The 27,009-nt window shown below is 48.9% G+C and overlaps 1 protein-coding gene across 9 annotated transcripts; it reads right to left on the bottom strand.

Annotated features, from left to right (window-relative positions):
• Positions 1–1,721: 1,721 nt before the first annotated feature.
• Positions 1,722–25,897, bottom strand: tbc1d4 (TBC1 domain family, member 4). 9 transcript variants are annotated; one of them, XM_030111785.1, is made up of 24 exons: positions 24,907–25,897; positions 19,723–19,851; positions 19,402–19,638; positions 19,048–19,320; positions 18,070–18,159; positions 17,610–17,714; positions 17,385–17,517; positions 17,186–17,277; positions 16,953–17,063; positions 16,030–16,155; positions 15,443–15,502; positions 12,832–13,049; positions 12,265–12,417; positions 10,418–10,575; positions 9,318–9,530; positions 8,546–8,548; positions 7,946–8,107; positions 7,646–7,804; positions 7,025–7,125; positions 6,800–6,943; positions 5,441–5,600; positions 5,147–5,316; positions 4,833–5,009; positions 1,722–4,091 (listed from the first exon to the last, which is right to left on the bottom strand). In XM_030111785.1, exons 1-24 carry the CDS (start codon positions 25,291–25,293, stop codon positions 3,861–3,863), a joined length of 3,792 nt encoding a protein of 1,263 aa, XP_029967645.1. In that variant the 5' UTR covers positions 25,294–25,897; the 3' UTR covers positions 1,722–3,860. The 9 variants fall into 9 exon arrangements, with proteins under 9 accessions (XP_029967645.1, XP_029967642.1, XP_029967644.1 ...); XM_030111782.1 differs by having other exon boundaries at positions 19,048–19,327; positions 19,403–19,638; XM_030111784.1 differs by having other exon boundaries at positions 12,832–13,046; positions 19,048–19,327; positions 19,403–19,638.
• Between the last annotated feature and the right edge of the window lie 1,112 nt (positions 25,898–27,009).

Raw genomic sequence — 27,009 nt, 5'->3', positions numbered from 1 at the left:
ACCAATCCCCTGTGGATTCCCAGTATCCCACTCTTCCCCTGCTGCAGGATGTGTCCTCGTGTGGGAATACACCAGGAATGCGGCCCCTTTTGTTTAGTGTGCGATAGGCTCCTAGTTGGCGGTCATTTGTGTGTCTTATGTGTGACGAGCTCCAGGCTTGGCAGCGGCTGATCACAGCAACACTCAACAGTCCTTTCTGGGTAAGACCCTCCCAGGGAAAACAATGCCTGGTCTTATGGCTGCTATCTCTCAAAGCCCCTCCTTGGCTGATGGAGCTCTTGCTGGGCTCTCACAGTGGTTCTCGTTCATAAACAACACATCTCACAAAGGGCGACGGCCTCTATTTCATTGTCTGTCTCCGTGTTTTTTGTGTATGATGAATCCTGAGAGGCCTGATAGCCAGATGAACTGGTGCCCCCGTCACTGATCCCACATCTGGACGTGACTGAACACCACAGACTAAAGTGACAGGGAAGAGTGTCACGCTGCGTAATTAGAGGGCTCTGGCATGTTTGCAGCATCCCCTTTTCAACAGTTCACTTACATTTAAGCCTGTTCGCATTTTAATCACAATTAACGACATCTAATTGGCGTAATTTTCCAACATCAATGGCGAGTCATTTTCATGGATTTCGCCACAATTTCATGTCAGTGCAACACTTTTATTGCTATCTGTTACACTTAACTACAGTTCTACTTGATATTTAACCACAATCAGCTCCCTGTTTTTATTCTAACCCATAATTTATTTTCAATAAGTCAAATTCACGCTCAATTGACGGGATTCTGTCTTGTATGAAACTAGGAGATGATTTTGACTGATAATCCCCACTTCACTTTAAATTCTTTATCACTGTCTTGTCATTGCCCTCAAAATCAGCAAAAAACACTTAGTACATTATTTAAAAAAACACAAGTTAAGATGTATCTACTGTTGCTTAGCTTTAACAGTTCAAAACTTTCGGTTTTCAGGTGTGCGTGTTCTGTAGTAAGAACCCTTTTAAAGGAAACCGTACCTGAGAAACATACAAGCTTTTCATTCAGCTTGCAGTGTTTTTGGAGTGTGATAATAATTATTAACTGATGTCATTAGCATCCTTGGCAGGAATACCCCGGTTTGAGGCCTTTCTGAGTGGAGTTTGCATGTTCTCCCTGTGCAGGCTTGGGTTGTGTGCTGTAACAGATCGTTCCGGTAAATGAGTGTGTTACTGGTGTGACTGGCATCCCGTTAGTGAGTAGGTTTTTCTACCTCGAGGTTGGGAAAGAGATCGATGGAGGCAGAACGTCTTCTGTTTTCATGTGAAATGAGCCTTTGTTAAACCGACCCAGCAGCGCGACCCCGTGACCTCGCCCTCATTTCTTTTATGTCCGGTCAAAGAATCTCACCCACTTCGATTTCATTCACTAATTTTTTTTTTGCTAATTCAGAAAAACCAACTAGCTTTGCAAACAACAGCATCAGTGAAGACTTTTCCCCCCCTGCTGGATACACGCAGCTCTCTTCGCCCGAGGCGTTAACAAAAGAACAACTCCTGAAAGATCTTTAAATAGACTCTCTAAAACTGTCGAAGCTTACCTTGGCCTTTTACGCAATAATATGTCTACACATAGAGATCTCTTTCCGCTGGAGGCTGCGTCCTGCACTCGAAGAGCTGAAAGAGTGTGATATCTTTATGAGAGCTTACTGGACAGGGAGGAGACTCGGACATGAGTAGACAGAAAACAAGGCCAGGTGAGGTTTATTGAAGAATTCAGAGCAGTTTCTTTGCCTCAGCGTAGCCCTCGTGTTGACAGTCCACATTAAACACAGTGATTCGAGCACATGGCGGTCGGCAGAAGCACCTGGAGGACCGGGCACGTCCTTCTCTGACGTCCACGCGCTCTGGGTTGGATACTGAAGTAAAGCGGTTTCGTGAACCGAACCAATGGACAGTAAAGGCCATCGCAACATTTTTGGCACAAAAAAACGAAAACACTGCGTGACAATAAAAAAAAAAACAGTCTATTGATTCCCTGTCGAGTTTCACTAACAGTATTTGGTGTCTGTTCAAGCCATGTCAGTAAAAACCAGCTGTGACTAGAAAAGGTTGTCGCTTTTCAAACACACCACTGTATTATGATTGAATTTGCTCCTTTTGTCATTTGGGGAACTCAAGCATCTTTGGTTTTACGGTCCGTTTCCAAGATGCAAAAACACTGTGGCTGAGCAAAGTCCAGGCCAACGAGAGACGCGCTCAAGCTGTGCAGGACCGCGATCGATCAGTCAGGATCTTCAACGCGGACGTCTCTGATATGTGTCATTGCTGGACTGTTGAGAGGATCCCTGCTGCTCACATGTGAAACTTTGACAAATACAGCACTGGAGCGTTTCACCCTGAAAGAGAGCGGCTGCATTCATCAACCCATTAAACCCTGTTTGCATCAGTAACTTGAATTACAGCTGCAGAGGACTGATAAACATGAAGACGTTGCTTTGTGTCCACCCGTGAAGTTTGAGCGTTAAAAGAAACTCCACTCTGAGACAGGCATCAGTGTGTCATCGCAACTTGTCACCAAGGACGGGGAGGCTGACAGACACTTTCCTCATGATAGACATCACCTTGGTGTTAATGTAAGGGTGTTCTGTGCAAGTCAAGTCAGGCCCAGGAGTGTTTTGCTTTCAATCAGAACTGGTGGCGGTGAGTCAGACATGGTAGGTGGGATAAAACAAAACTGAGTAGGGAGCCAGGGACAGTCTTTGAACTCATATAAAGTGTCTGTCCACAGACAGCCAGTTCACTGCAGTGTGTGTCTGGATGTACTGTATCAGCCAGTATCAGGGGAAACTTGGACGTGTTGAAATCCTGAAATCAAACAACAGGAGCTGCTTATGCTCACAAATTACAGAAAAGGAAGGATATTGCTCGCTTTGTCGAATCTGAGGCTGACAAGAAGAACCTCCCACAGAGAGGAAGCGTGTAATGTACATTCAGATCACTCCTCCACCTGAGTGTGTCACTGGGGCCTCCTGGGGGGCGTGATCTCCGCCTCGGTGTCTGAACATGATGCTGAAACAAGGCGACACGGCGGTCAGTCACACAGGAAGCTGAAAAGGCAGACAGCCTCACATCCCGCCTCAGCTTCGCAAAGAAAAAAAAAAAAAACACTTCCTCCTTTAAAGCAACAAGTGCGAGAAATAAACATCCCTCATGTAAAGGCAGTGGCAGAGAGCGCTGAGCGTGGCAGGCAGTGGCCGGGCGCAAACCGGAGCCCGGATGATCTTTGGAGTGAGGTTACATTCACAAAAATATTCAAGTGAATCAAAGGAAATTACAAAGCCGAGTAAAGAGCCCGAGGCCAACGTTTCCATCGCAGACGGACGCTGGGAGACGGGAGAGAGCGTTGCCGCCCCCCCCCCAGCTTCAACCCACTGGTCATGGCTATGAGTCGACCCTGAGGTCCAGACGAGGATTCGCCAGCAGGCACCTTCTGCTCACTGTTGCTGTGACGCTACAGAGACTGGAAGTAAACACTTAAAGGCAGTGCTGATAAAAACCCACAGAGGCGGACAAAGCTCCCACCTCCACCGATCTATAAACCCCCCCATGATTACTCAAAAGATCTGAGAAGTGCAGAACGGAGTGCATCTTGATCTCAGTGAAGCAGACAGACGGCAGGACGGAAACCGTCAGTCAGCTGATCCCACTGAACCCGTCCTCCCCCCCCTCGTTCACCATACAGTCTCCAGTCCAGACATCACACATTCACAGAGCGACACACCGGAGCCGTGCGTCCTTCCAGGAAGAGCGCCGCACTCGCCCGGTCCGCCGTCCGTCCGTCCGTCCGTCCGTCCGCCCACAGCAGCCGGCCCCTGGTTCCCGTCAGGGCTTCTTGGCTGCGGGTTTGGCTTTCCCGTTGGGTCCTGTTTTGATCTGGGTCATCTCCACATCTGTCAGGGTGTCGGGGGGGAGGCACGAGCGCATGCGTTCGATGGTCTTCTGGTGAGCGGCTCGCTCCTGCTCCAGAGAGCGGATCACGTGCTTCATTTTGCTCTCCCGAGAAAGGAAGTTCTCCACGCTGGTCTCCAGCGACTGGATCTTCTGCCGGGCGGCCTGGAGAACACAAACACCGAACCTCAGCATGCATCGGCTGGTTTACACATCTGGACGAAAAAAAAACTAAGAAGGTGAAAACTCTGATCTGAACTCAGCAACATGTGAAGTTGGTTTCCAAAATGTGGGACGACGTATGATTAAAACAAAGTGAGTTCTGCACAGAGAAGACGTTTCTACTCAAACAGCATTTCCTCCAAGTCAGAGCTGGGAGTCTTAATCTGCCTTTGTCACATTAGAAATGCTCTGCTCTGATATATGATAGTGCAATTCATTTTTTTAAACTTTTATTAATATGAGGACCCTCGGTAATGAGTTTACCAGTCCACAGATTCACATATCTGCTGAAATGAACCTGGAGAACACGCAGCCTTGTATCGGTCCCTTTGTGCCTTTAACTTGTGTTTTAGTGCCATCTATGGGTGGAGAGAGGCAGTGCAGACGCCTGCCTCTCCTTCCTTCAATACATGAATTAATGAATTAGTAAACATGTATGTAAACCTTTGCTAACTGACATATGAAGAGACAGTTTTGACTGAAGTCATTTAAAGGTGAGTAAATAAAATATTTAAAAGTTATGGCCTGTGTCCCATGGGTCCTCTAGACTGCAGGAAATGTCTCATCATAGTCTTCTTTGAAATGTGTCGATGTAATTTAACATATTCAGAGCAGATGCAGCCTGTGGCCTCAGGCCCTCCCCTCACTGGTACCCGGACTCCCAGGTACCAGCGGTCCCGTTACCTGCAGCTTCTCTAGCAGGTCCATGTTCTGCTTCTTCAGCTGCGTGTTGGTCTTCTCCAGCTTGTCCAGGCGGTCCGAGTCATCGGGCGGCGGTCCGGCCTCGAACATCTCGTCCTGCAGGACGTGGTACTCCACCTCGTAGGCGTGCAGCTGCTTGGATATGTCCATCTCCATGACCTGGGGACCAGCAGGAAGCAGAGAGACAGAAGTGGTTAAATATTAACAGCGCAACAGTCTGGTTCCGTTAACATGAAGAGATTTTATCAGCCCGACGTCGGTCATTTCTCCCGATGGTCCAGGTCTCCTCTGCATACCTTTGCGATGGTCTGCTCCATCTGTGCCTGAGTGAGAGCGGGCAGCGTGGTTTTCAGATAGTCCACGATGCTCTCGAAGCTGTCACACTCCACTATCTCCCCCTCATGGCTGCTCAGCAAACACAGCGCCACTTTAAAGATCACCTCCAGGCCCTGGACGAAGACGAAGTCTGAGCAAAACACAACACACGTCTGTTAGACACACCTCCCTCAGGCCATTACAGCAGATTCATCATCCGTCTTTAAAAAAGAAAAAAATCTCTGGACACTGAGGACATTATTCTGGAAATGTACCGAAGATGCGGGACACGAAGCCGAGGGGGAATTGCGAGGCGAAGAGCGTGAGGAACCACGGCGCGGCGTAGAGGCTGGGGCAGATCTCGTGCTCCTCGAAGTGATTGTACAAATCTCTGTGGTAGTCGTGCAGCAGCCGGGAGAGCTGGTACATCTGAATCTGAGCGAGAACACAGAGTGTCGACAGGCCAGACGCGCTCAGGTCAAAACATGTGAGGCAACAAACTGGTTCATCAGGATCCACAGAATCACAAGATGGTCCAACAATCACTACCTGGCACATTAACCTCCGACTAAAGTATTACAAGACCTATTTTAGAGACGCGCCCAGACACGCATCGAGGCCAGACACTTTATGAGCCGTATCCTTTTACAACACGTTACAGAGAAAAGCACAGCAGGCGAGAAAAAAAAAGAGAGAAGCAGAAGCAGAAGTTAGGTGGAGCAGGCTGTTATCATGGTTACAGCTTCCTGACAGCGACAACGAATACGAGAAGTACCTTCAACCTCCTCCAATTCAAGCGCTTCACAGAGAAAACGCCACAAATTCCTCTGGTCTCGAAGAGAAGTCGGGATTACTGGAGCGCCGAGTGAGCGGAGAGCTCAGCCTGGATACCTGGATTAAACATTACCGCGCCTGCCGAGGCTGCAGCTCATGTGAGGCCGGCTGATGTTTAACCGAGGCTCACAGAGCAGGTGTGGTTTGACAGAGAGGTGGAGACACGGCGCCGCGCCGCGCCGGCCGGTTAACGAACCACACACACTGCTTCTCCGAGCAGCAGGGTCAAAGTTCACCTGCTGTTTGGTTGAGGCTCAAATCAGTGTTTAGAATCAGCTGAGTGAAGAAGAAGAAGCTCTACCTGGGCTGTGGGGACAGTTTTTAAATTCCTATTTTTCTTGTAATTTCATTCAGTCAATAAAACAGACAAATGTTTTAGGTTTATTATACAGAAACTGAAAATTTGAGGTTTTTTCTTCTTTGTACTGTTTTTAATCATTTCAGCTATGACATATTTGGAATATCAAATAAAGGATATCTGACTCTTTTTTTATTATGAGAACATAAATACTAAAGTTTTATTGACTGCAGACATGACTGATGAAAAAACCCAACTTTTCAATAAAATTCTAATCATTACTTTTGATGTGTCTTTATGCGCAGGAAGCTAAACTAGCAAGTCGCTTTCTTTAGAATCAAAGTGAGTTTTGCTTGTAGTTCTAAATTTCTGTGAAAACTTTACATTTTATTCACATGTTTCATCAAAACTGCATTCCTCAAAGTCCAGATGAATGATTAGTGAGGTTGAACCAGGTGAAACGTTGGGAGCGCCGTCCTGACGACACATTAACTGCACTGACCTGCAGGGACACCATGTCGGGCCGGTACTGCCGCCTGATGCCCAGGTCGTACATCAGGAACTTCAGCATGTCGAACGCCTGCTCCTCGCTCATGTGCAGCAGCAGCACCCCGGCCACGAAGCTGATTCCCTGGCAGTAGCCCACCTGCCGGGAGCGAAGAGAAGGTTTCAGGACGATGGCGACGGCGCCGCTGTGGGTGAAAGCAGGGAGGACGAGGGTCTGCACCTCCGTGTCCAGCAGAGAGTAGGCCTTCAGCAGGTTGTAGAGGGACAGCTGCCCGGCGCCCAGCTGGGCCGAGAAGTACTGATGTGTGGGGAAGGTCCGGCCTGGGGAGGGAGACGGAGCCCACAGCGATCAGGACGGCTTTATACAGCTTCTCTCATCATTAATGAGACGTTTAAGAAGCCAGAAGAACCTTTAAGCTACACTCCCATTTCTTTCCCTGTGTGGCTTTCTACAGTAGAGCTGCACACTTCAGAGTGTTCTTCTGCAGCGCCACACCTGTGCAATAATCCCGCTGTCTAATCACGTCTAATGAGCCGCCACACCTCTGAGGAGGACGGATTATCTCGGCTCACCAACAGATTCAGACAAATCTGTGAACGATATTTGAGGAAAATGGGCCTTTTCATAGAAAACGTCTGTATTTGTAATTTACTTTTGCTACTGCATTCAAAACATAAAAAAAAAAACCAATGATCTCACATTAAAAGTAATTAAAAAAATTGACATTTTCAGTCCTAACTGCAGTGTAGGAGTGTTTCTGCAGAGCTGCATCCTTCAGTCTGTCTGTTCTGTGTTCTGCATGAGCCTGAAGCCCTGGCTTCAGCTCGAGAAGCCGCTCACCTAAATCCACCAGGATGGCGTGCTGCTGCGCGGTCAGTTGCTTCAGCAGGTCGTAGTAGGCGGTGTCGGGCGCCTGCTGCCGCTGGGGGAGCCGGTGTCGCAGCCGGTGCTGATGGGAAAGCAGCAACCAGACCTCCCCGCGCCGGTTCTTTGGAAGTCCTGCATGAAAACAGCGATCGTGTTCGTCAGTTTCAAGCTTTTCCTCCTACATAGCAGTTCTTCCATCGCTCCAGATTACGAGCTGTTTTTTTTTTCTTCTTTATTTTCTGCTCCATGCTTGCACACACAGACATCTTTCACCTTGGCAGAGCGCTCGGTACATGTTCTCCATGTCTTGTGGGACGGTGGTCCTGCCCGGGGCCGTCAGCTTCTTCTCCCACAATGCCTGCGCCTCTTTGGAGCACTGGCTCACTTCCTGGTAGTTGAGCTTCATCTTGCGAATGTGCAGCTCATCCCTGCTCGCTGCAGCACAAAAACCCAGGATGAGCACAAACGAGGGAACACGCACTACACTCCAGTGTTCTTTCAGCTTTTTTCTCTCGTAGTATAAAACCATAAAACTGCTTTTTGCTGAAACGAGGACATCAGATGTGAACACAGAGACCCCTGCACCTTTTCACCGTACCCATGAAGCTAACAGGGAAAGAATACGGCGTGAATACAAGCCCCACGGCCCACATTCATTCCAACTATACGACCTCGTTACGCTGGAGGAATGGAGGCGCTGCGGAAACACGGCGAGGGACGAGGACAAACAGAAGCACAAACACCATTAAAGTACGACGGTCCCTGAACATGCAAACAAAAGAGGCCGGACTGAACGAGCGTAATAACCGACCAGCCACCAGAATCATGCAAAACATCTGCCTTGATCCCAAGGGCTCCCTTTGTGTCTCTTACCTTCTATTGAAAACAGTAATTCAGTGTTTGGTCCTCAGATGTCGTAGTAACACAGAGAGGAAAGAGGCGTGTTGGTGTTTAGAATATAAAAACTACACACAGCAGGTACAAACCGAGCCCCAACAAACCTCCACGGCTGCACTCAGCCAGTGATCTGCTCATTTTGAAACCTCCTTTCATGGTTTTAATCTATTCACGTGAAATAACGGCGGCATTCTGCAGTAATTTCCAAGGTGGAGTTAATTTAATTGGAAGGTCAGTTTTTCAAAAGTTGAACTCGTGTGCAGTGTTTTCGCTTGTTTCACTCAGTTTTCTATGATTTTTCTTCAACTATACTTGCTGCAGAAATAAAAAACTTTAAAGTTGGCTGAGCTAAAAAAAAAAAAAAAATAAAAATAAAAATCTCAAATGACAGTTTGAAGACGTGTTAACTCCGAGCTCTCTGTCTGCGACCGCCGTCATAAAGCTGCAGTTGGGAACAACACGGCTCTGAGTGCCGGAGTGTGTGGCGTAAATCTTTGGCGACAGCTGAGGAGAAGCGACGGGAGGTGTGTGTATGTGTGTGTGTGTGTGTATGTGTGTGTGTGAAGTTATTACTGTAATAAATACTTTCATGTGCAGATAAATCTTGACAATAGAGAAGCAGTGTGAACAGCAGCAGTCCCACGCCGGTTCATAAACATCGCCACGCACTGCCGGGACTTGAACCGACACGTCTGGACCGGCGCTCTGTTCCGGGATGCGAGTCGAACGGCGTGCGCGTCCCGCTCACCCTCCAGCCGCTGGTTCTCCTTTTCCATGCGCAGCAGCAGGATCTGCTGGTGGATGGCGGTCCTCCACAGGGCGCGGTACTCGGCCCCCGTCCGCTTGGGTCGCTCCCCGGACGCCGGGTCGCCCGCCCGGGGCAGCAGACGCCCCAAGCTGTCCACGTTCGAGTTCAAGGCACGGGGGGAAAGGGGCAGCAGCTCCCCGACGTCACAGTGATCTGTGGAGAAAATACACTGTTTATTATGGTTTTATATACAGTAAATGTTGTTCAGCCTCACTGCTGTCATGAAAACACGATTAGTCACATTAATCACCCGGAGCAGCAGCCTCAATAAAAACTGTTGGTACCGCTCTGTGACTCTGAATACCAGAACCAAACAGCACGGACGTAAAATTAGCCAGAAAGCAAAAAGATAACAATCCCACAGTTCAGGAAAGAGGCAGGAAAACAGTCGCTTCTCTCCCGGGGTTTGACAAAGCAGATCATCTCTTCTTTTTCTTTTTTTAAATGTTTGATTTGGCACAAGTTTGACATCAATCATCCAGTGCAAAGGATATGCAGCAGAAAGTTCCCTTGAAATGAGCAGCTGGGGGTTAAACAGCCTCACTTTACACCCACTAACGTAAAACTACTTCACTTGGCCTGGTCAGTCTTCTCTGTACGGACTGACAGGAAAATGATCTCTCAATAACTAAAGATACACGCTCAAGAAGCTTCTCACAAGTTACTTTATGATGGAAACTTACTTATTTAAACAATAGAATTAGTGCCTCTTCGCCAAATAAAGCAAAAATAAGCAAAAATACAACTACAACATTAAAGTTTTTTAACTTCTGAATTTTTTTTTCAAGCTTTAAAGACTTCATCTTTTAGTGCGTTTTTAATATAATTATGTAAAAAACAACAACCACACAGTGGCTTGACAAATATTTTTTAGGCCTCTCAAGCAAAATTAAGCTAAAACCAGTAATTAAATCAAGTCAGAACAGTAAAGTCCTGGAAGCAGATTCACAGCGGCCCGCTCTCCAGCTCCAGTATCTGCGCTGGACGATTCGTCTCGGCGCTGCCTCTGTGCACGCTGCACCGGGGTCGTGTTACTGCACCTGTCTGCTGCATGGAGGCAGATGGCTTGTTCATGGGCGACGCGACCCTCAGGAAGATCTTCTGTCTCCAGGAGACCCTGCGCGGGGTCAGAGGGAGGCCGCCGCTCAGCGAGTCGCTGCTGCAACCAGAGAGGGTCCTCTTCCTGCCCTCCCCATTGCTGCAAGAGAAGGCGGCAGCGTCTGAGACACCCGATCGACCGGCCAGGAGTCCACTTACAGCCACGCTCTCGCAGCAGCCACACAAACGGGAGAAACCTCAGACAAGCTTCTCATCGACAGGATGAGAAACGGTCCAGATAGACCCTGGACCTGCTGATGAGAGACGAGCGGCGGCCATCAGCGGATTCCCAGGGTCCGTGTTAATAAAGCAGCCGCTCAAAACCAGTCTTCAAACAGTCAGGGCTCAGTCGCATGCACGCCTGTTCGTTATCTGAGGAAGAAGCTGCGTCAGTTACTGAAGAGGGGAGGAAAAAAAAAACCCTGAATCATAGATTCTGTTTCACTTTCCTCAAGTCACACGATCCAGGTTCAGAAACTGTGACAGACGCGGTTCAAATGCAACACAGCTGGAGCACTTCTCAACGTGGAAATGAATGAAAAGTCTACAATCTGCTTTTAAAGAAGACAACGATCAGTGAAGATGTGCTTGATAGATAAAACCATCACAAACAGCACTGAAGAGACTGAGACCTGTCCTCATCACAGTATAATGTTTTCTGCCTTTACAGACAAAACAATACTTAGTTTCTCTTGGAATCCTGAAATTCTGATTGAATCGTTTCTATTCTAGAAACTGCAAAAGTCACTGAATGTGCCAGCCGAGTATAATAACAATCCAAACTGTGATTCCTCTTAAAATAAGCATGTTTTCCATTTGCTGCTGTAGCTACAGTACGGCGGCTTCGTCAGCACAGCAGAGCCTGTACCATCTGATCATGCGGCCGAAGAAAAACAGGAAATGACCTTGCAAAGAGACAAATGTCACCGAGACATGTTTGCTCCAACAGCCGTTCTGCACATTAAAAATCTACTCTAACAGATTAAACCCGCCTGTGGACTCCTCTCCTCTTCATCAATTGAAGTAATTGGGCCCTGACTGTCTCAGGAGATTCAGATTTCAGATTCCAGCCCCTCACCGTCTACCGTCTGCAGATTCTGCGCTGAAGATCGTTCTGTGGTCTTTTCACCTCAGCCTCAGTGCAGACAGGAAGAAGACCGGACTGCTGTCAGAATAAATTAAACATCCTGCGGAAATTATATTTTACAAAGGTCTGCTCCACCGAAGCTCATTCATAATGGAGACGTTAACCTTTACTTTGAGCCATCAGGACACCTGGACCCTGTCAAGACGAGTGACGAGCGAGGCGCTCAGGTACGCCGGCGCTGAACATTAACATCTGAATATAAATACATCAGCGGGCCGGACGGGCCGGACGCTGAGCGCAGCAGTCCTCAGGCGGGGACACCTGCCTCGTGTTGATCGGACGGGACGAGATAAGAGTTATTAAAAGCTGTAAATCCAGATTTAATGCAGTTTTTCGTGCAGAAGGTTTCCAATGCACATGCAAATGCGAGAGCAGAAGCCGAGGTGTCAGTTTTCCCTTCCACTCCTGAGAGAAACACGAAAGAGGGGCAGGTCCGGCTGCCGATAAAAACAGCCGGAACTTATTTTTTAGTGAGAGAAATTCTGGAGTTTGCCGAAGAAAAAGGGTAAAAAGAAACAGGACGGTTGAAGCTGGGGGTTAAAAGGTTTCGACAGCCAACAAGTACAAGGCTACTTCCATCCCAGCAGGAGAAGGTTTTCCACCCCGCCATCGCAGGGGCGGCCCTGAGAGCCCCCCTCTCACCTCTTGAGGCTCCCACTGTCTGCCAGGGAGCCCAGGGAGCCCAGGGAGCCCTGGTAAAAGCTTTTCAGGAAAGTGGGGGCAGAGAAGGCGGAGGGGAGGCCGAAGGAGGACTCGCTCTCCGAGACGCTGCGCGTTCTCGACACCGCCGCGGGACTGGGCGGGCCCAACAAATACAAACAATCGTTACACAATCGAAAGAGCTTCTGGTGGAAGCAACAGACAGAAAAAAGGAAACACTGAGGAACCTGTGAGGGATGGAAACACTGGCAGGAAACTTATGATGCTATTGTTGGAGGACAGTGGAGCAGGAGGCCGGACTGATCAAAGAGGCATTGTCTGAGCGTACATCAAAGGTCAAACACATGTTTGGTTAGTGCTAAAGAGATTAAAACAGAAGCACTGGGTCTAATTCTACAGCTAGCATTAGCTCCAGCCACTGCCTCAGTAAAGACTAAAAAAAGGTGCAAAAAAAAAAAAGGTGCAAAACATGAGCTAAAGCGATGCACCATTCCTTCCATACATGAGCAGAGAGGCCTCAGCAGACCAGATCGGGTTAGACTGGACTACCTGTTGTGCAGGAGCTCCTGGTTGACGGACTGCTGCCTGCGGAGAGGAGCCTGTCGGATCTGATTGGCCGGCTGGCCCTCGAAGGAGATGCGCTTCTTCACCGGCGGGTGGCTGAAGGTGTGGGCGCGCCGGCGGAACTGCGGCCCGCCCTCCAGGTCATCGTCGGGGAAGGCGGGAGGAGAGCCGGGAGGAGAGTGGCCGGGGGACTCCTCGTCCTGCTGGGGAGGGCAGAGCGGCAGAGACGGCAGGCGTCAACACATCTCATCGTGGACGAAACCAGAGAGGAGGAAATACAAACAGCCAGAAGAGAAGGGAAGCTAAAACCCACGAAGTGACGCGACTGAACTCACCCAGGTCTGCTCTCAGCCCAGCCTCATGCCCTGTCGGTACAACTCCCACAGCTATTGTATTCTAATGGACGCAGTCCTGTGACTCTCAGCATCTCACACTATTGGAGGGAAGTGACCTCTGCCGAAAAGCCCTCCAGTCTCCACCCATCACGCCTCTTTCAGAGACCTCCCTCTTCCAGCTGACTGCACTGGGGAAACGCTGTCATATCTGCCTTGCTCCGTTCACCGGGCAGACTGTTAATATCTACGTCTGCCTTGAACGTGACAGCGCTGCAAATCGCACCGGAGAAAGATCTGCAGCAAACGTGTTGAATATTCCTCTCAACTTGTTGCTTCCTCTGTGTTCCTCTGAGATTGATCAGTTCTGATGAGACACTCTCTTCTCTCACAGACGACAAACCAGGACAGACAACGTCCAGCAGGCTCATGACAGGAATTTCCTTCTTTTTTTTTTTCCAGGACAGCACATCCTGACTAAATCCCCACGAGTCTACTTACTCACCTAACTACCAGGCAAACACCCTCTTCTGTCAGTCAACGTGACAGAAGAGCGCCACAGATGAATTATTAATGACAAAAATACCTTCAGTTGCACTGCATAAATCAGAACTGCGTTACTGCAACTATAAATTAGAAGTGTGATCATGTCGAAGAGCCGCCATGGACTGATTTGGAGGAAAACACTGAGATCCAGCAAGACGGTTCAGATGCGCAGTGAGTCTGACAGGAGAGGAAAAGTAGGTCGAACGACAAGCGCAGGCAGGCGCCGTCATGCGTCTGCGTTCACGGCTACGAGCGACACATTTTTAAAGAGGAACTCTGCACGTTTCAGGCATCGGTGTCTGTTTTCATGTAAGGAAGTCCTGCTGTATGAATAGGACAAAAAAACGTGTGGCTCCAGAAGTTACTGCGCAAGTTTCTTTACTTCAGGCTGTCAGAAGAAATCAGGATTTTATCCTAATTTTTCTGGGGGCGGCTGGAGTTTGCATGTTCTCTTTATGCACATTTAGGTGTTTTTGTTAAAAACTACAACAAAAAACAAATAAAATCCATTATTATCATTATGACGGGTATTTATTTTGACTTGAAGTTAATCTGTTTGACCTCAAAGTAAACTTGACCTCTAAGATTCCTCTCTCATGTCAGGCTGTTTCTCAAGTTAACAAGTTGAAGCTGGGTTGGTGGAGCGGGTCGCCTTCCAGTCCGCCGGACGCCCAGACTCCTCTCCAGGCCAGCTGCTGCCTGGAGCGAACGTGACAAACCCTGGAAAGAGCTCTGAGACTGCTGACGGAGCCGAACGGGACTTATTTATAAGTGAAGTCCATTTCACACATTCACTAAGAATACCAGCCTCATTTAAATTTAAATGAGGGTTTGCATGTTTTAAAACTCGTTTCCACCTTAAAATGCCTGAGAAGGTTAAAGTAGCATACGTGATAACGTGGAGTTTTGTTGTGTCTGTGAAAGTTTTCAGCAAAAAAAAAAAAAAAAAAAAAAAAAAAAAAAAAAGGAATTTAGTTAACAATTCTAATATGTGACTGATAAACTGTGAGTAAGTCAATATTGTGGGAAACACAACAATAGAAGAAATGTGGAAAAGACGCTAAAACTTAAAAAAGTGATGAAATATGTTCTGATGAACTGTCTGCCAATGAAACTGGAGGAGAATCGGCTGAGAAAGAAACTCTCGCAGCAGCCATCTTTGCTGTGGCGTCTATTATCCTTTTCCTGGCATTTGCCGCGTTACATGTGCTAAATTAATCTGCTCACATAAACTGCTCCCAGTATTTTGGGGGTTTGCCACGGCGCACTGAGGAAAACACGCTAAGTGGATATTTTGTATATTTGGCCGGTTTGCCAGCCGCAGCCATCAGCGGCTCTCGCTTGTGATTCAGACCCTTTTCTCCGATTTGGCTCAAACATAAATGGTTTGTTTGGATTGTTCTGAGTGGGCCACGGGCAGAGGAGGGACAATCTGAATCTGTAGAGCGCCGCTTTCACTCCGCCGTGACTGACGGGGAGTCACATCACACACACACACACACACACACACACGGCTCAGATTCACGTCTCGCCGCGGTGTGAGCGCCATCCCCTCCACCCGCTGACATTGACTGAAGTGAGAATGTGCTCGTCACACCCCTCCTTCTCGGTGGGAATATAAGGCGATTTTAAAGGCTTTTGGGTAAAGAGTGAAAATTCCCCGAGTCCCCGGACTGCGGCTCTGGGGATTCTCACGTTTCTTCCTCGAGGACACTTACTCTGTCGAAGCTGCTGATGCTTCCCATGCTTCCCAGGCGGCCCCGCATCCGGCTGGCACCCTGTTGACAGAGACCATTACACAAGATGAAGCCGTAAAAAAACACAAACAAACAAGTCGTTAAAAAACATTTTTGGAACCATTTCACCGTCCTGACTAAATAAACAGCTGTTTTGTTTGTGGAAAGCGTTATGAACTGGGGAGTGAACGAGGAGAGAGCCAGAAGTGTTTCCTGATTTAAGCACATTTATCATATCTGCGCCCGCGAGACGGGAACAGATGGCAGCAGAGGCCTCCGATCGCCCCGATCGCCCCGCTCAGGAATTATTCCGCTGTCTCACTGGCAGATATGGGTCAATCCAAATCCCCCGGACGACTGTGACACAGAAACTGCAACTGATACACACACCCAGCGAGCGCACAAATAAAAGGACAGAACACAGCCGTCTGATTGTCTCTGGGGTGGAAACACGAGAGACGCAACGGGGGAGGAAAAGGAGAAGGGAAACTTTAATAGGAAAATCTAATAAAGATAAGGCGGGCGCCTGGGGAGGACTCCTCAGTGAAACATTTTCTTGGTTGACCCACCCTTGCGAAGATGTTTTCCAGGGAGCTGGTGAGGGACGTGCGCGCTTTATTCTTCAGAATATCAAGTTTGAAGCGGCTGCTGGTGGCGGCGGCGCCGTCTCCCGCCGCCGAGCTGTTAGCTGCGCTCTGGAAGACAACAGCAGACGCAGCGCCAAACTAATTAATGCAGTAATTAAAGGGAGATCAGTAAGCTTCCACACAGCTACAGCTGCACAGCACGTTAATAACAATAATAACTGAAGGACCTGCAGCGGGAGTGGAGCAGTTAGTGGAGCTCTGCCTCCAGGACGAGTCAGTCTGAAGATACAAACTTCTTCTATAATTTAAATCTCATGCTTTCCCCTCGGCGGCTGGAGAAATGAAAGTCTGCTTCGTTCCAGGAGCTGGGAAAGTTTGGCTCCACTCAAAAAGCAATAAAACATCAACTTCCAAGCTTCTTGTTTTGTCTGTGGCCTGTATTTCTACTCCTACGATGAGAACACACACACTAAAATCTAACCGTTATCATTACCTGGAGTAATCAGATTACTCAAGTGATCGTCTAAACAGCACAATATGAAATGATTTGTCAAATATTCCTTTTCTAATTATGCAAACAGGATTAACTCAGTTTCCTTGCATGAACACCTTGTTATTTGACTCATTTTGTTCTTTTACATCTGAAAATGTGTATAAAAATACTGCAGCGGAGGAACAGATGCAGCCACATCAACGCAAGTGAGGAGGAGATAGATTTCATGTTAAAGGAAAGAAAAGCTCTCAGCACAGCTGACGTTAACTTATTCAACAAGACGACAGCAGCTGCACTTCCTACTGAGAGTCGCTGGGACTGTTCTCGCTGCTCCTGAGATATAAAATACAGCTTTTGCAGTTCGGGCTTCGCGCTGCCAGTTTTCCCGCCCTGTGCAGGTGGAGGCTGGTACCTGAGGGCTCTCTCCGATGTGGAGGTGGGTTTTCTGTTTGCTCTCACAGAGCTGCCTCAGCTGAAGGATCACCAGCTCGTTCTCTTCTTGGTCTGATCCGGGCTTCAGCCTCTGCAGAGACGGATAAACAGCAAACTAAGACCAGAACAGCAAACGCTGCATTCTGAAGCAGACGAAACGTCTGTAAAGTCAATCAGTCCACTCAAAGTGTGCCATGCTGGTGAAAATCACACCTGAACCCGCTCAAAAACCTCGACCTGCTCATTGTCGTTCAGCTGGGACAGATATTTCTGGATGGCCAGCTTTGCTCTGGGGGGGTAGAGACCTGGAAACCGAGCAGGGAGGAAAAGCGCTCTTTCATTCTGCTTTAGAAGTGAGAAGCAGACTCTGCGTCAATGCATCGGTGAGAGCCGTGCTGCGTGCGCCGCTCACCTTCAATCCTCTCGCAGAGCTTGTGCAGGTCGTGCATGGGGCAGGCCTCACACAGCTGGATCTGGGTCTTGCTGCTCTGCAGGGCGGCGGCGGTGGTGAAGGCCTGCTTCAGGGTCAGCATCACCTCGTCCACCTGACGATAAGCGCAGTCCAGCGTGAGAGCGTGCAGAAAAACAAGCTGCCTTTGCATTTATTTCTTTCTTTTGCACAATCTGTGCGACTCACCAGGGATTCACTGGCGCACTGAAAGACGTAGCACACATACTGACTGGGACCGGACTCCGCCGGGTGCCGACAGATGAACCCAAAATGATCCGTCTGTTTGATTCCCTGCAGCACAGACGACACAGACGGGAAGTACTGAACATTTTCTGAGTCAATTATTGAGACTGAGGCTCACTGCAACACAAATCAATGACAATATAATGAATGTTGACATTTTCCATTTTGCATTTGCTCGATCAATGACCACCGCCACCAGACGCTGCAGCTTCCTCCTGCAGGAAGATGCTGGACTTCACCTACCTGTAAAAAGGTTACAAGTCCCTGCTGCTCTAATAAAAGTGCCGTGACTTCCAATTAAAGTGTTAAACACACAATCTTTCTACGGATATAAAGTTCATCTTTTGACCGAAGGTGCAAGACGGTCCGTGTGAATATACCTAGAAAATGAAAGAACCCCCACCTGGCAGCAGGATGAGATGTCTTTGAAGTTCTTCTCCAGCACCACTGTCTTGGTGTCTGGACTGATGAGGTTTATTTCAAAACGACCAACCTGTGTGACGAAAATGAAGCAGTCAAGCAATAATAATCAATAATGGCATTGTGGGAGAACACTGTGTTTAAGTTGACAGATCAGAGACGTGACCTGAAGCAAAGAGTCAACAGTCTCACTGCAGGAAGTACGACTGTTCAGAGATGTTTTCAAAGGCAAACATGAACGCATCCTTTCAGAAAGGAGGTCAACAAGTCTGCAGTAATGATTTTTCCCATAATTGACTGCTATGTAGAGTAGAGTATCATATCGAGCGCGGCGCTCCAGATTTTAAAATTAGCTCCATGAGGAAGCGGCCATGGCGTGTGAGGAATGGAGGCGGTCCACGTGCTCTTCATAAAGGAATGCTGCGCTGATACACACAGCGGAATACAGCGTCCTGTTTAACGGAGGCAGCTACACGGGGCGGCCCGTCTGTACATTACCGCTGGCAGCTACGTGCACATTAAAATGATTTGCAGGCGGCGCGGAGCGCGGCAGCTGGACGGAGCGCGGACCGGGTTTCAGTGACAAACAGCTGTGACGCAAAGCGGCATTTGGCGTTCTGCTGCCACGCATGAAAACACATTCTTCAAGACCGATTAAGACGTAGCTGAAGTCGTCCACAGCGTCGGAACGTCCATTCACTCACTGACAGAGGACAGAGTCAGAGCGGAGCGGCTTCAGACAGCATGAGGCATGACTACAATCAGCATGTTCGTCATGATAACTCAATCCTATTCCTTCCAGTTTGCTCCGAGTCCATCCTTTCATTTTCTATTCCTCTGTATCGAACTGAGGACTGACAGATGAGTCTGATGGTGTGTAAGGGATATGACGAATCGGCTGGAGCAGTGTAAACGCTCTATGGGAGAACAGAAGACGTCTTTGATGTCCACTAACTCCCACCTGGAAGAGCATGGTGCGGTTCTTGTCAGCGTCGGACGGCTGCACGTTGTTGGGGGCGCTGGCGTGGCGGCGGCGCTGGGGGCCCATGAGGACCCCTTCGCCCGGCTTCCTCTGCAGACTGCCTGCCAGGCTGCTGCAGCGGGTACGGAACTCCTGCGGCTCCTCGAAGCCGGAGTCCTCCAGGATGCATTCTGGGAATGATCCTCGCAGGCTGCTCTGGCTGCCGGTGCTGGAGAGGCCTGGACCTGGACCTGGACCTGGACCCGAACCCGGCACAGCAGCAGCTCAAATCACTCTGTTGACATTACCTCTACTATTACTGTTTTATTTGTGTTCACTGAAAGTTCAGTCCTCACCTCCTGCAGTCATGTCCTCCGCTCCAGGGGCTTCTGGGTCTTCTGCTTTCTCACTGAGGGCGGAGGAAAGAGGGTCGCCTTCTGCTCCCATGAGGAACTCGACCGGGGCGCTCTCCGTGGACCCCCGCTGGCCGTTCAGCAGCCGCAGGCGCTTGCGCTCGATCTCATGCTGCCGAAACTTGTCGATGCAGTCGTCGATGAGGGTGGAGGGAGCCTTTTTGTGGCCGACTGTCACCTGAAATGTTCAGAAAGCCGAAGACCTCAAGATTTCCTGGCATAAAAAAACACACAGGACTTGACATCTGTGCAGGATTTCGACCTTTCCGCAGTAAAGCACTTCAAACTTCTGTGAGTTGTAGAAGGCCTCGTCGGCTTCCTGTTTGGGCTTCGCGTCTTCCTTCAGGGCCGACTTAGACAATTGGCGAATGCTGGTGATCACCTCAGGGACCTGTCGGTGAGGAAAGTGGAGAGAAGAGACGTAATGAATAACAAAAGAGGAAAGGAAGTCCAGCACAACCCAGCTGGAAAACATCTGAATAACACCTTGGACAAAAGCCTCTGGTCTGTGCACTGGTGCACGTTCCACAACCTATTTTTGATAAGAAACACAACCTGTTATGATGAAGAAAATAACACAAGATTTCATCAAGTGCTCGTCAGCAGCGGAGAGACCAAATGTTACAGCGTGATCAAAAGGAGGCGACGCTTGGGGAAGCACCCACGCTCCAGTGGAGTAAACAGACGAAGCGCAGGCCTATAAGGAATCACAGATCTGAAGGTCAGGGAGCCTGTTTCTGCTGGGAGTCGCTCAACACGTGCAGCAACAGCCGGCACCGCCAGAGCAGAAAATGTGCTTTGGTAACAAGCTTCCAGGGAAAAAAGGAAAACAAGCCGAAAGGTCAAGGCAGAATATACAGAATTAATCAACAATACTTAGCGACGGAAAAACAAACCATCCTTTATCGGTTACAATTCAGACTGAGGGAGAAGTTAAAAAGTCACAGAGCGATGAATTATGGATGGATTAAAGTTTTGTCAGCTCGAGCGCTCAAAAGAAAAAAAAACAAATCTCCAACCAGCACCTTTACCGAGGTCAGAGGAACACTCTGAGCGCTAAAAGACGCAGTGGAGCCACACACACACACACACACACACACACACACACACACACACACACACACACACATCTAGCACATCAGATAAGGGCTGCAGACTGACTGGGTGGTGAGCAAATATATTTCTGGTGCACACTGAGGAGAAAGGTTACATAACCCAACGCCAGGGGGGGCGTGATGGGCCAGCAGGACCGGAAAGGCTGCAAATAAAAAGACAAACATCCGGACAACGACGACCCCCGGTTTACATACTTGACACACAAACCCAGCATGTCTCCTGCAGAGTGGGGCTGGTGACAGAGGGATGAAGAGGAGCACAGGTGGCGGCAGAGACGCTTTCTCAAAAACACAACTCTGCTCCGCACATCTGACTTCCAGGTTTTTTGCTGTCTACCCACTGAGCTGTGGGAACTCAGGATTTAAGGCTGTTGGAGACACTCCTGCTCCAGTTAGGGATGATTAGTGAACATTCTGAGCGTTTCTCTCACACTTGGGATTTCCTCAGACTTTCAGGAGAAATCTGAGGTTCAGAGAGACACCGTTTCCTGACAGGATTTTATTCCCAGTAAAACTATTTATTCTCAATATTCTGTCAAAATACAGACCTGTAGGAACGAGTGTGTTGTCAGAGTAATGAAGGTAAATAAAAAAATCTGCTTTGAAACTTTTTCTGTATCATTTGCAGACTACAAATAGAGATCTACCAGATTTAAAGTAAACACTGACACTAAAAGTGCTTTTTATTGCTTTTATTGATCCTTATAGACAAGAATAACAAATTAGCTGGGTTAGCTGAAGCTGAAGTAGGATATCTGAATCAGAGTCGACCTGTAAGTTGGAATGAACTGTTTATCAAACCTCAACGTCTGCTGAGTAACCAGGATCTTAAAATGCCGCTGAACAGGAACCAGATGGGAATCATTGTTCCACTAATCCAGTAAATTCATAACCGTCTTGAAATGGAGACAAAACAAGGCGGCGGTGGACTGTGGAGAACATAAACTCAGTCAGAGTTCAAGGTAATTCCAAACGAGACACTCTGGCCAACAATCACAGCTGCAGTGTCAGATCGCCGCGACGGACGGGCAGGAAAAGAAAACACACAGCCGTCTCGACATTTAAAAGAAGCGCTTTAATATACATGAGTAAGACGATGCCACAGGACCATCTGATGTGATTAATTATTTGTAGTGGGTCTAATACAGCGGCTCATTCCTTGGAAGGAGGCGAGCACAGACAGGCAGAAGGCTGTGGGGCAGCAGAGGGAAGCCAGCTCACTAAAAACTCACTCAAAGGTTTCCTCACACCACAGCTGGTCTACAAACTGGGCTCGTTTTCACTCATCGCCGCCGCCTTATGCAATATCAGTGACACTGGCTGCGAGTTAAAGCCGCTCCGCGTAAACAGCAGCAGCCCAGCGCGGCTTTAGAGCTTAGGTGAAAACAAACATGAGGATTGTCCTCTGCGAGGCGGGAGTCCTCCCCGGCTCACAGGACGGCCAGCTTCACTGCGAAAGCCTGGAAAAGTATCAGCTCCGACACCAACGGGCGCATACTTCTGCTGCTCTTATCAGGAGCACGAAGCCAAACCAGCAGCGCCGCTCAGATTAAGTCTAATAGACGCCTTTTAGAGCCACGTGAGCCATCTGAGATCGGAATGAAAACACACAAAGAAACTTCAGATAACTCCCGATGAGCGAGGAACAATCACATGCATTCATATGTGTTACAAAACGTATTCAAGAATAAATGAGACAGAAAAACAACAATCCCCCCCAAACTAAAAATAACGAAACTGAGTCGCTTGTGAAATAAAGGTGAATGAAGAAGTCAGTCGACTGGCTGCAGCCGGTGCTTTTCCATCTGCCTGACAGCAAGCTGGGCGGCAGGAGTTTACTAAGTTCAAGTTCCAACATAAAACAAAAAGGCCTTTATGTCAGGTTTACGGGAGGTGAGAGGCCGCGTCGCAGCAGGAGCTCGCAACCAGCCACTTTTCTCTCTGAGAAGAAAACGGGAATCCTGGCGATAAAGTGATCGAGGGACTCCGTTTTCCCCTTCCACAATGATGTGCTCTCAGATTTTAGCCTGCGGGAACGTCCCCGGCCCTGTGATCAGACTGTCAGCCCAGCCCGAGACGCTGCTGAACATGACAGTAAAGAACCGGAGACACCAGCGAGCGCAGGCCGTGTTCACCAGGAGTCCTAATTACTACACGCAGCTACACCTCAGCGAACGCAGCGCATTTTCTCATTTGACGTGAAAGAAGCAGAGACAATAGAAGACTTATACCAGATAATGAACTCCTGTCTTTGTCTTTATCTTGCAGTTTTGTAAGAGAAGTGATCATGTTAACAGAAAGTGCTTCAGACATTCCTCTGGCGGGTAAAACGTAACAAGAAGTGTGACAAAGATCAAGCCTTCTGGAGGCGAGGGGGACGCCGCATGCGTTGTTATTCTTTGTAAATACTGATGTTTTTTTTCGGCCGAGAGAGGAAGAGGCTCTGGAGTCGCGCCCCGGCGGAGCCTATTGGCTGTGTGCTCCTGTCAGCGGGTGACAGACGGCACCCGCATGGCGGCGGAGGGTCACCCAGTGACGGATTCCTCTGTGGTCGGCTCCAAGTCGGACAAAGGTGGAGGCGAGACGGCTCCGGATTTAACACCGCTGGCCTGACAGTGACAGTGGCAAATATGTACCTGCTGCCACCACGGCTTCACTGACTGAATCTAACAGGAAGCGAGGTGAAAGGTTACACTTTGAAAAAAAAAAAAACAGAGCTTGTCCAAGTAGAAGGAACAACCTGTTATGTCTCGGTTATATCTGGTGTATAAACCATCGTCACAACACGTCAGCCTCACACACGCCGGGAGAGAAAGTCGTATTTCAAGTCGAGGAGGACGAACCAGATTTGAAGAACCTAACCTCGCAAAGACATCCAGCCTCGCAAAGCGTGCTGCGTTTCAAAGTCTGAATGGGCCTTTTAAAAACTTCGGGTTCCAAAAAAGAGGAGAAAAAAATACCACCAAAAAGTGCTGACTCAGCATTTCAACATGCTGCTTTCTCAAACTGTTCTCATCAGTGTTTTCCTCTTCATTTAAAGACGGAAACCTTTAACCACAGAGGAAAATAACCTGCAGATCATCAAATCATTAACCGTGGCTGCGAGCGGCTGTTGTCCGTAACAACAGTTATACTGTTGATGGATCGGCCGGCGCATTCCTCCCGGTACACCTCTGGCTCGGCGGCGGTCAAACCAGTTTTCTCTGCGTAATAGTGGAGCATGAAGGGTGTTTTGATGCCTCTGCAGCCTGCTGGCGAGTGCTGGGGCCTCAGCAGCAAGGCGCAGGGCCACACCTGGAGAGAGCCTTGGCTCCCGTCTCCAAACGGCGTCCGGCGGCCCGGCACATACCTCAGGAAACACGACACGGCGCAGGCACACTTCAGATCAGAGCACAACTCCAGATCTGTTTGTGAACATTATTTGCTGAGGCTTCCCGGGTCACGTGGGGAACAGGGGAATACCACGGGCGAGTGTGTAGGACTTCAGCTTGCATTACGAGTCCTGCACAATCACATCCTCTCAACTGAAAACCACATTAGATCTAGATAGTACAGAAACATGAGATGGCTCTTCTTTTTTTTCATCCTGAATGATTGAGGCCAAACTGATCTGCATCAGAACACATTTCACTTCCAGAGCGACCCAAACTGCACGATGACATTCACACTCTGACTAATGTCTTCCCGATTCCTCGCTGCTTACAACATCTTAGTGTCTTACTCAAGACTGGCATGCTGATCAGCGAGGAAATGTGCTGACTCCATACTGTGCCTCATGTCTGATGGCTGCGATTGACCAAAACACGTATCAGAAAATATGAATCCAACTGAGAGCAGAAACAGGAAACACCGTCAAGGTACGGCATCAGTCTGATCGATCTGAGCTCTGAGTTGATCCTATGAAGGGAAAAGCACAGGACTGGATTAATATGGGGTCAAAAACAAACAAAAAAACAAGCCCAGTCTGCTGGTTTTATCATCCCCACCAAAACAATGGCCTAAATACTTAATACCAGGGACATGTTTGGACCAGAGACTAATCTGCGCGTGTTTGAAGGTAAACACAGAAAGCTGCATCCATCCCTTTGTCTCCCGCTGACACTGACTGTGAGAAAGTCCTGAAATCATGTCAAACAGCTTTACAGTGTTAAAAATGAAGATGGCAGGATGACTGCGGCCCTGTGGGATGTAGAAAGTGCTTCAGCTGTCATTACTCCACATTGATAACATGAGAGGTTCTCTCCACGCAACGGAGCCGTTCCTCTGCCCGGGGCTCTGGTTCCTCCTGCAGAAGGTGCAGTCCCCCCCCCCCTCCGGGGCAGCAGGCCTACCTGGCTGGGGTCGCAGGTCCTGAAGACGTGACAGGACATCTCGGACTCGGGGTTGTCCGGCTGGCCGCGCAGCAGATAGGCGAAGTAGCAGAGCTCGCTGCTGTTGTGGATGAAGCGAGAGATGAGCTGCGCCTTGTGCTCGAAGATGAAGACCGACGGGTTGCTGCTGCCGGAGGGGACGCAGCGCACGAACGGGGGGCAGAGGACCAGCTGGACGTCCCGCGGCTGCATGACGGGGCCGCAGTCGCCCCTCTCGCTCCGGCGGCGGATCTCGGCCACCAGCCAGGGCAGCATGGGCAGCGTGGTGCGCCTGTCCAGGCTGGACCAGCCGATGTAGGTCAGGGAGAACCTCCTGTCCAGCTTCTCCTTCTCCTCCTTCCCCTCCATGGCGGCGCGCCTGGCTTCGAGCCCACGCGCGGCTGAGAGCAACCGGGTACAAACTAGTTCACAAATAGATCACCAGAGCGGCATTCCCTGCAAACCGCGGCCACGCGCACTTTCTGATTAGTTTGCAACACTTTCCATGTCGACATCCACTAAAGTTGACTCAAGGAAGCGACTGGCATCATGCTCGACATGTGCTCTCCTCTGGATATTTTCTTTAACAAGAAAAAAAATGTATCCGACTGTCTCGGGTTTCTTTGCATCGGGGCTTGTTTTCCTGCACTGATCCACACTTTGCATTGGCCCTGGGAGTTAAACCGACAACCCCGAGCTGCTGCACCGTCCCACACCGAGGGCTCTGGCTGAAAACGTGGCTCCGGACGGCTCCTGTGTAAACACAGCCCTCCTGGACAAATCTGACGTCTGTGACGCGCGGTGCGTCGCTCCGAGGCGCACGAGAGGAAGGCGCGTCTCCGCCGTCCCGGGCCCCCAAATCCCGCTGCGCACGAGCCGCGCTGAAGACCTGGTGCGTGTCTGTCCCGGAGAACAATGCCATGCACACACTGATGCTCCGCTTATCGCCTTTCCTCTCGCCGCGCTGATCCTTTCTTCCACGGCGCCTTGGAGGCGGAGCGGGAGCGGCCGTGCGCGCTGACGAACCCGCCCAGCCATCCCATGTGCCGGGGGAGCAGCGCCGCGGTGCGGAACGTGACAGGACGTGGCTCCGCCTCTCTCTCCACAGCACACACACACACACACACACACACACACACACACACACACACACACACACACACACACACGCTGTTAAGTGGAAACACTCTTCCAGGTTAGTGAGGAGAGCAGGGTCTTGTGAGGCGAGGCCTCCCTGTTTATTAGGACCCTTCTGATCAGCAGGAGAAAAGAAAAAAATACACAAAATCAGGTGTCATGTGAAACATGCAATGAGTGAGGCAACAAACACACAACTGTTTACACAGAAGCTGAGCTGCTGGAGTGATGGGAGGCTCCCACCGACCACATGTCTTAAATATCCCAGCACCCCTCCTATTCCCAAAATAGCAGCCTCGCCATATATAACCTCACCACTGAGGCAGCAGTCAGTAGTTTAACAGCTCAGAAAGCCCCGGCAGCACGGACGGCTTTAAGACTGCAGATTTATGAACTCTGTGGGGTTTGTTTTAGTTCAAGTGTTCGATCTAATGCCTGCAGTGCATCCATTAACTGTGGGGACTGGATAAAATACACAAAGGTAGAAAAGAAGGTTATTCATGCATAGTCTGCAAAAATAAAAAAAAAAAAAAAAAAAAAAATCACTACAGATGCATCTAAACACCTCAGAATGTGGTTAAAAGTTATTAGAACATATGGAAAAATGCATTTGCATTGGAAATGATAAGGACAATGTCTTCTATAGCATCATTAGCATATTTTAATTTCATGATAGAAGAGCTTCAATAAAAATTATAAAAACAGAACAGTTCAGTTAATGTGAAATGAATCTTTTTTGCAGAATTTTCCGTGAAGAAATGAACTTCCCCATGCAGTCTGATTTTTTTGAGATTCCATTATAGATTAGCTGTGATTATTCAAAAGAAGGCACAGATTATTTCCATGAGGATACTGACATTATTTAAGATGATATTGATTAAGTTAGCCAGAAATAACAACATTATTAATGGATAAGTGCATCATTACTGTGAAGCAGAGCTTAACTCA

Source organism: Salarias fasciatus, chromosome 16, assembly GCF_902148845.1.
Source record: "Salarias fasciatus chromosome 16, fSalaFa1.1, whole genome shotgun sequence".
Lineage (NCBI taxonomy): Eukaryota > Metazoa > Chordata > Actinopteri > Blenniiformes > Blenniidae > Salarias > Salarias fasciatus.
The sequence above is the reverse complement of the archived record's forward strand: the minus strand, read 5'-3'. Positions and strand labels throughout refer to the sequence as shown.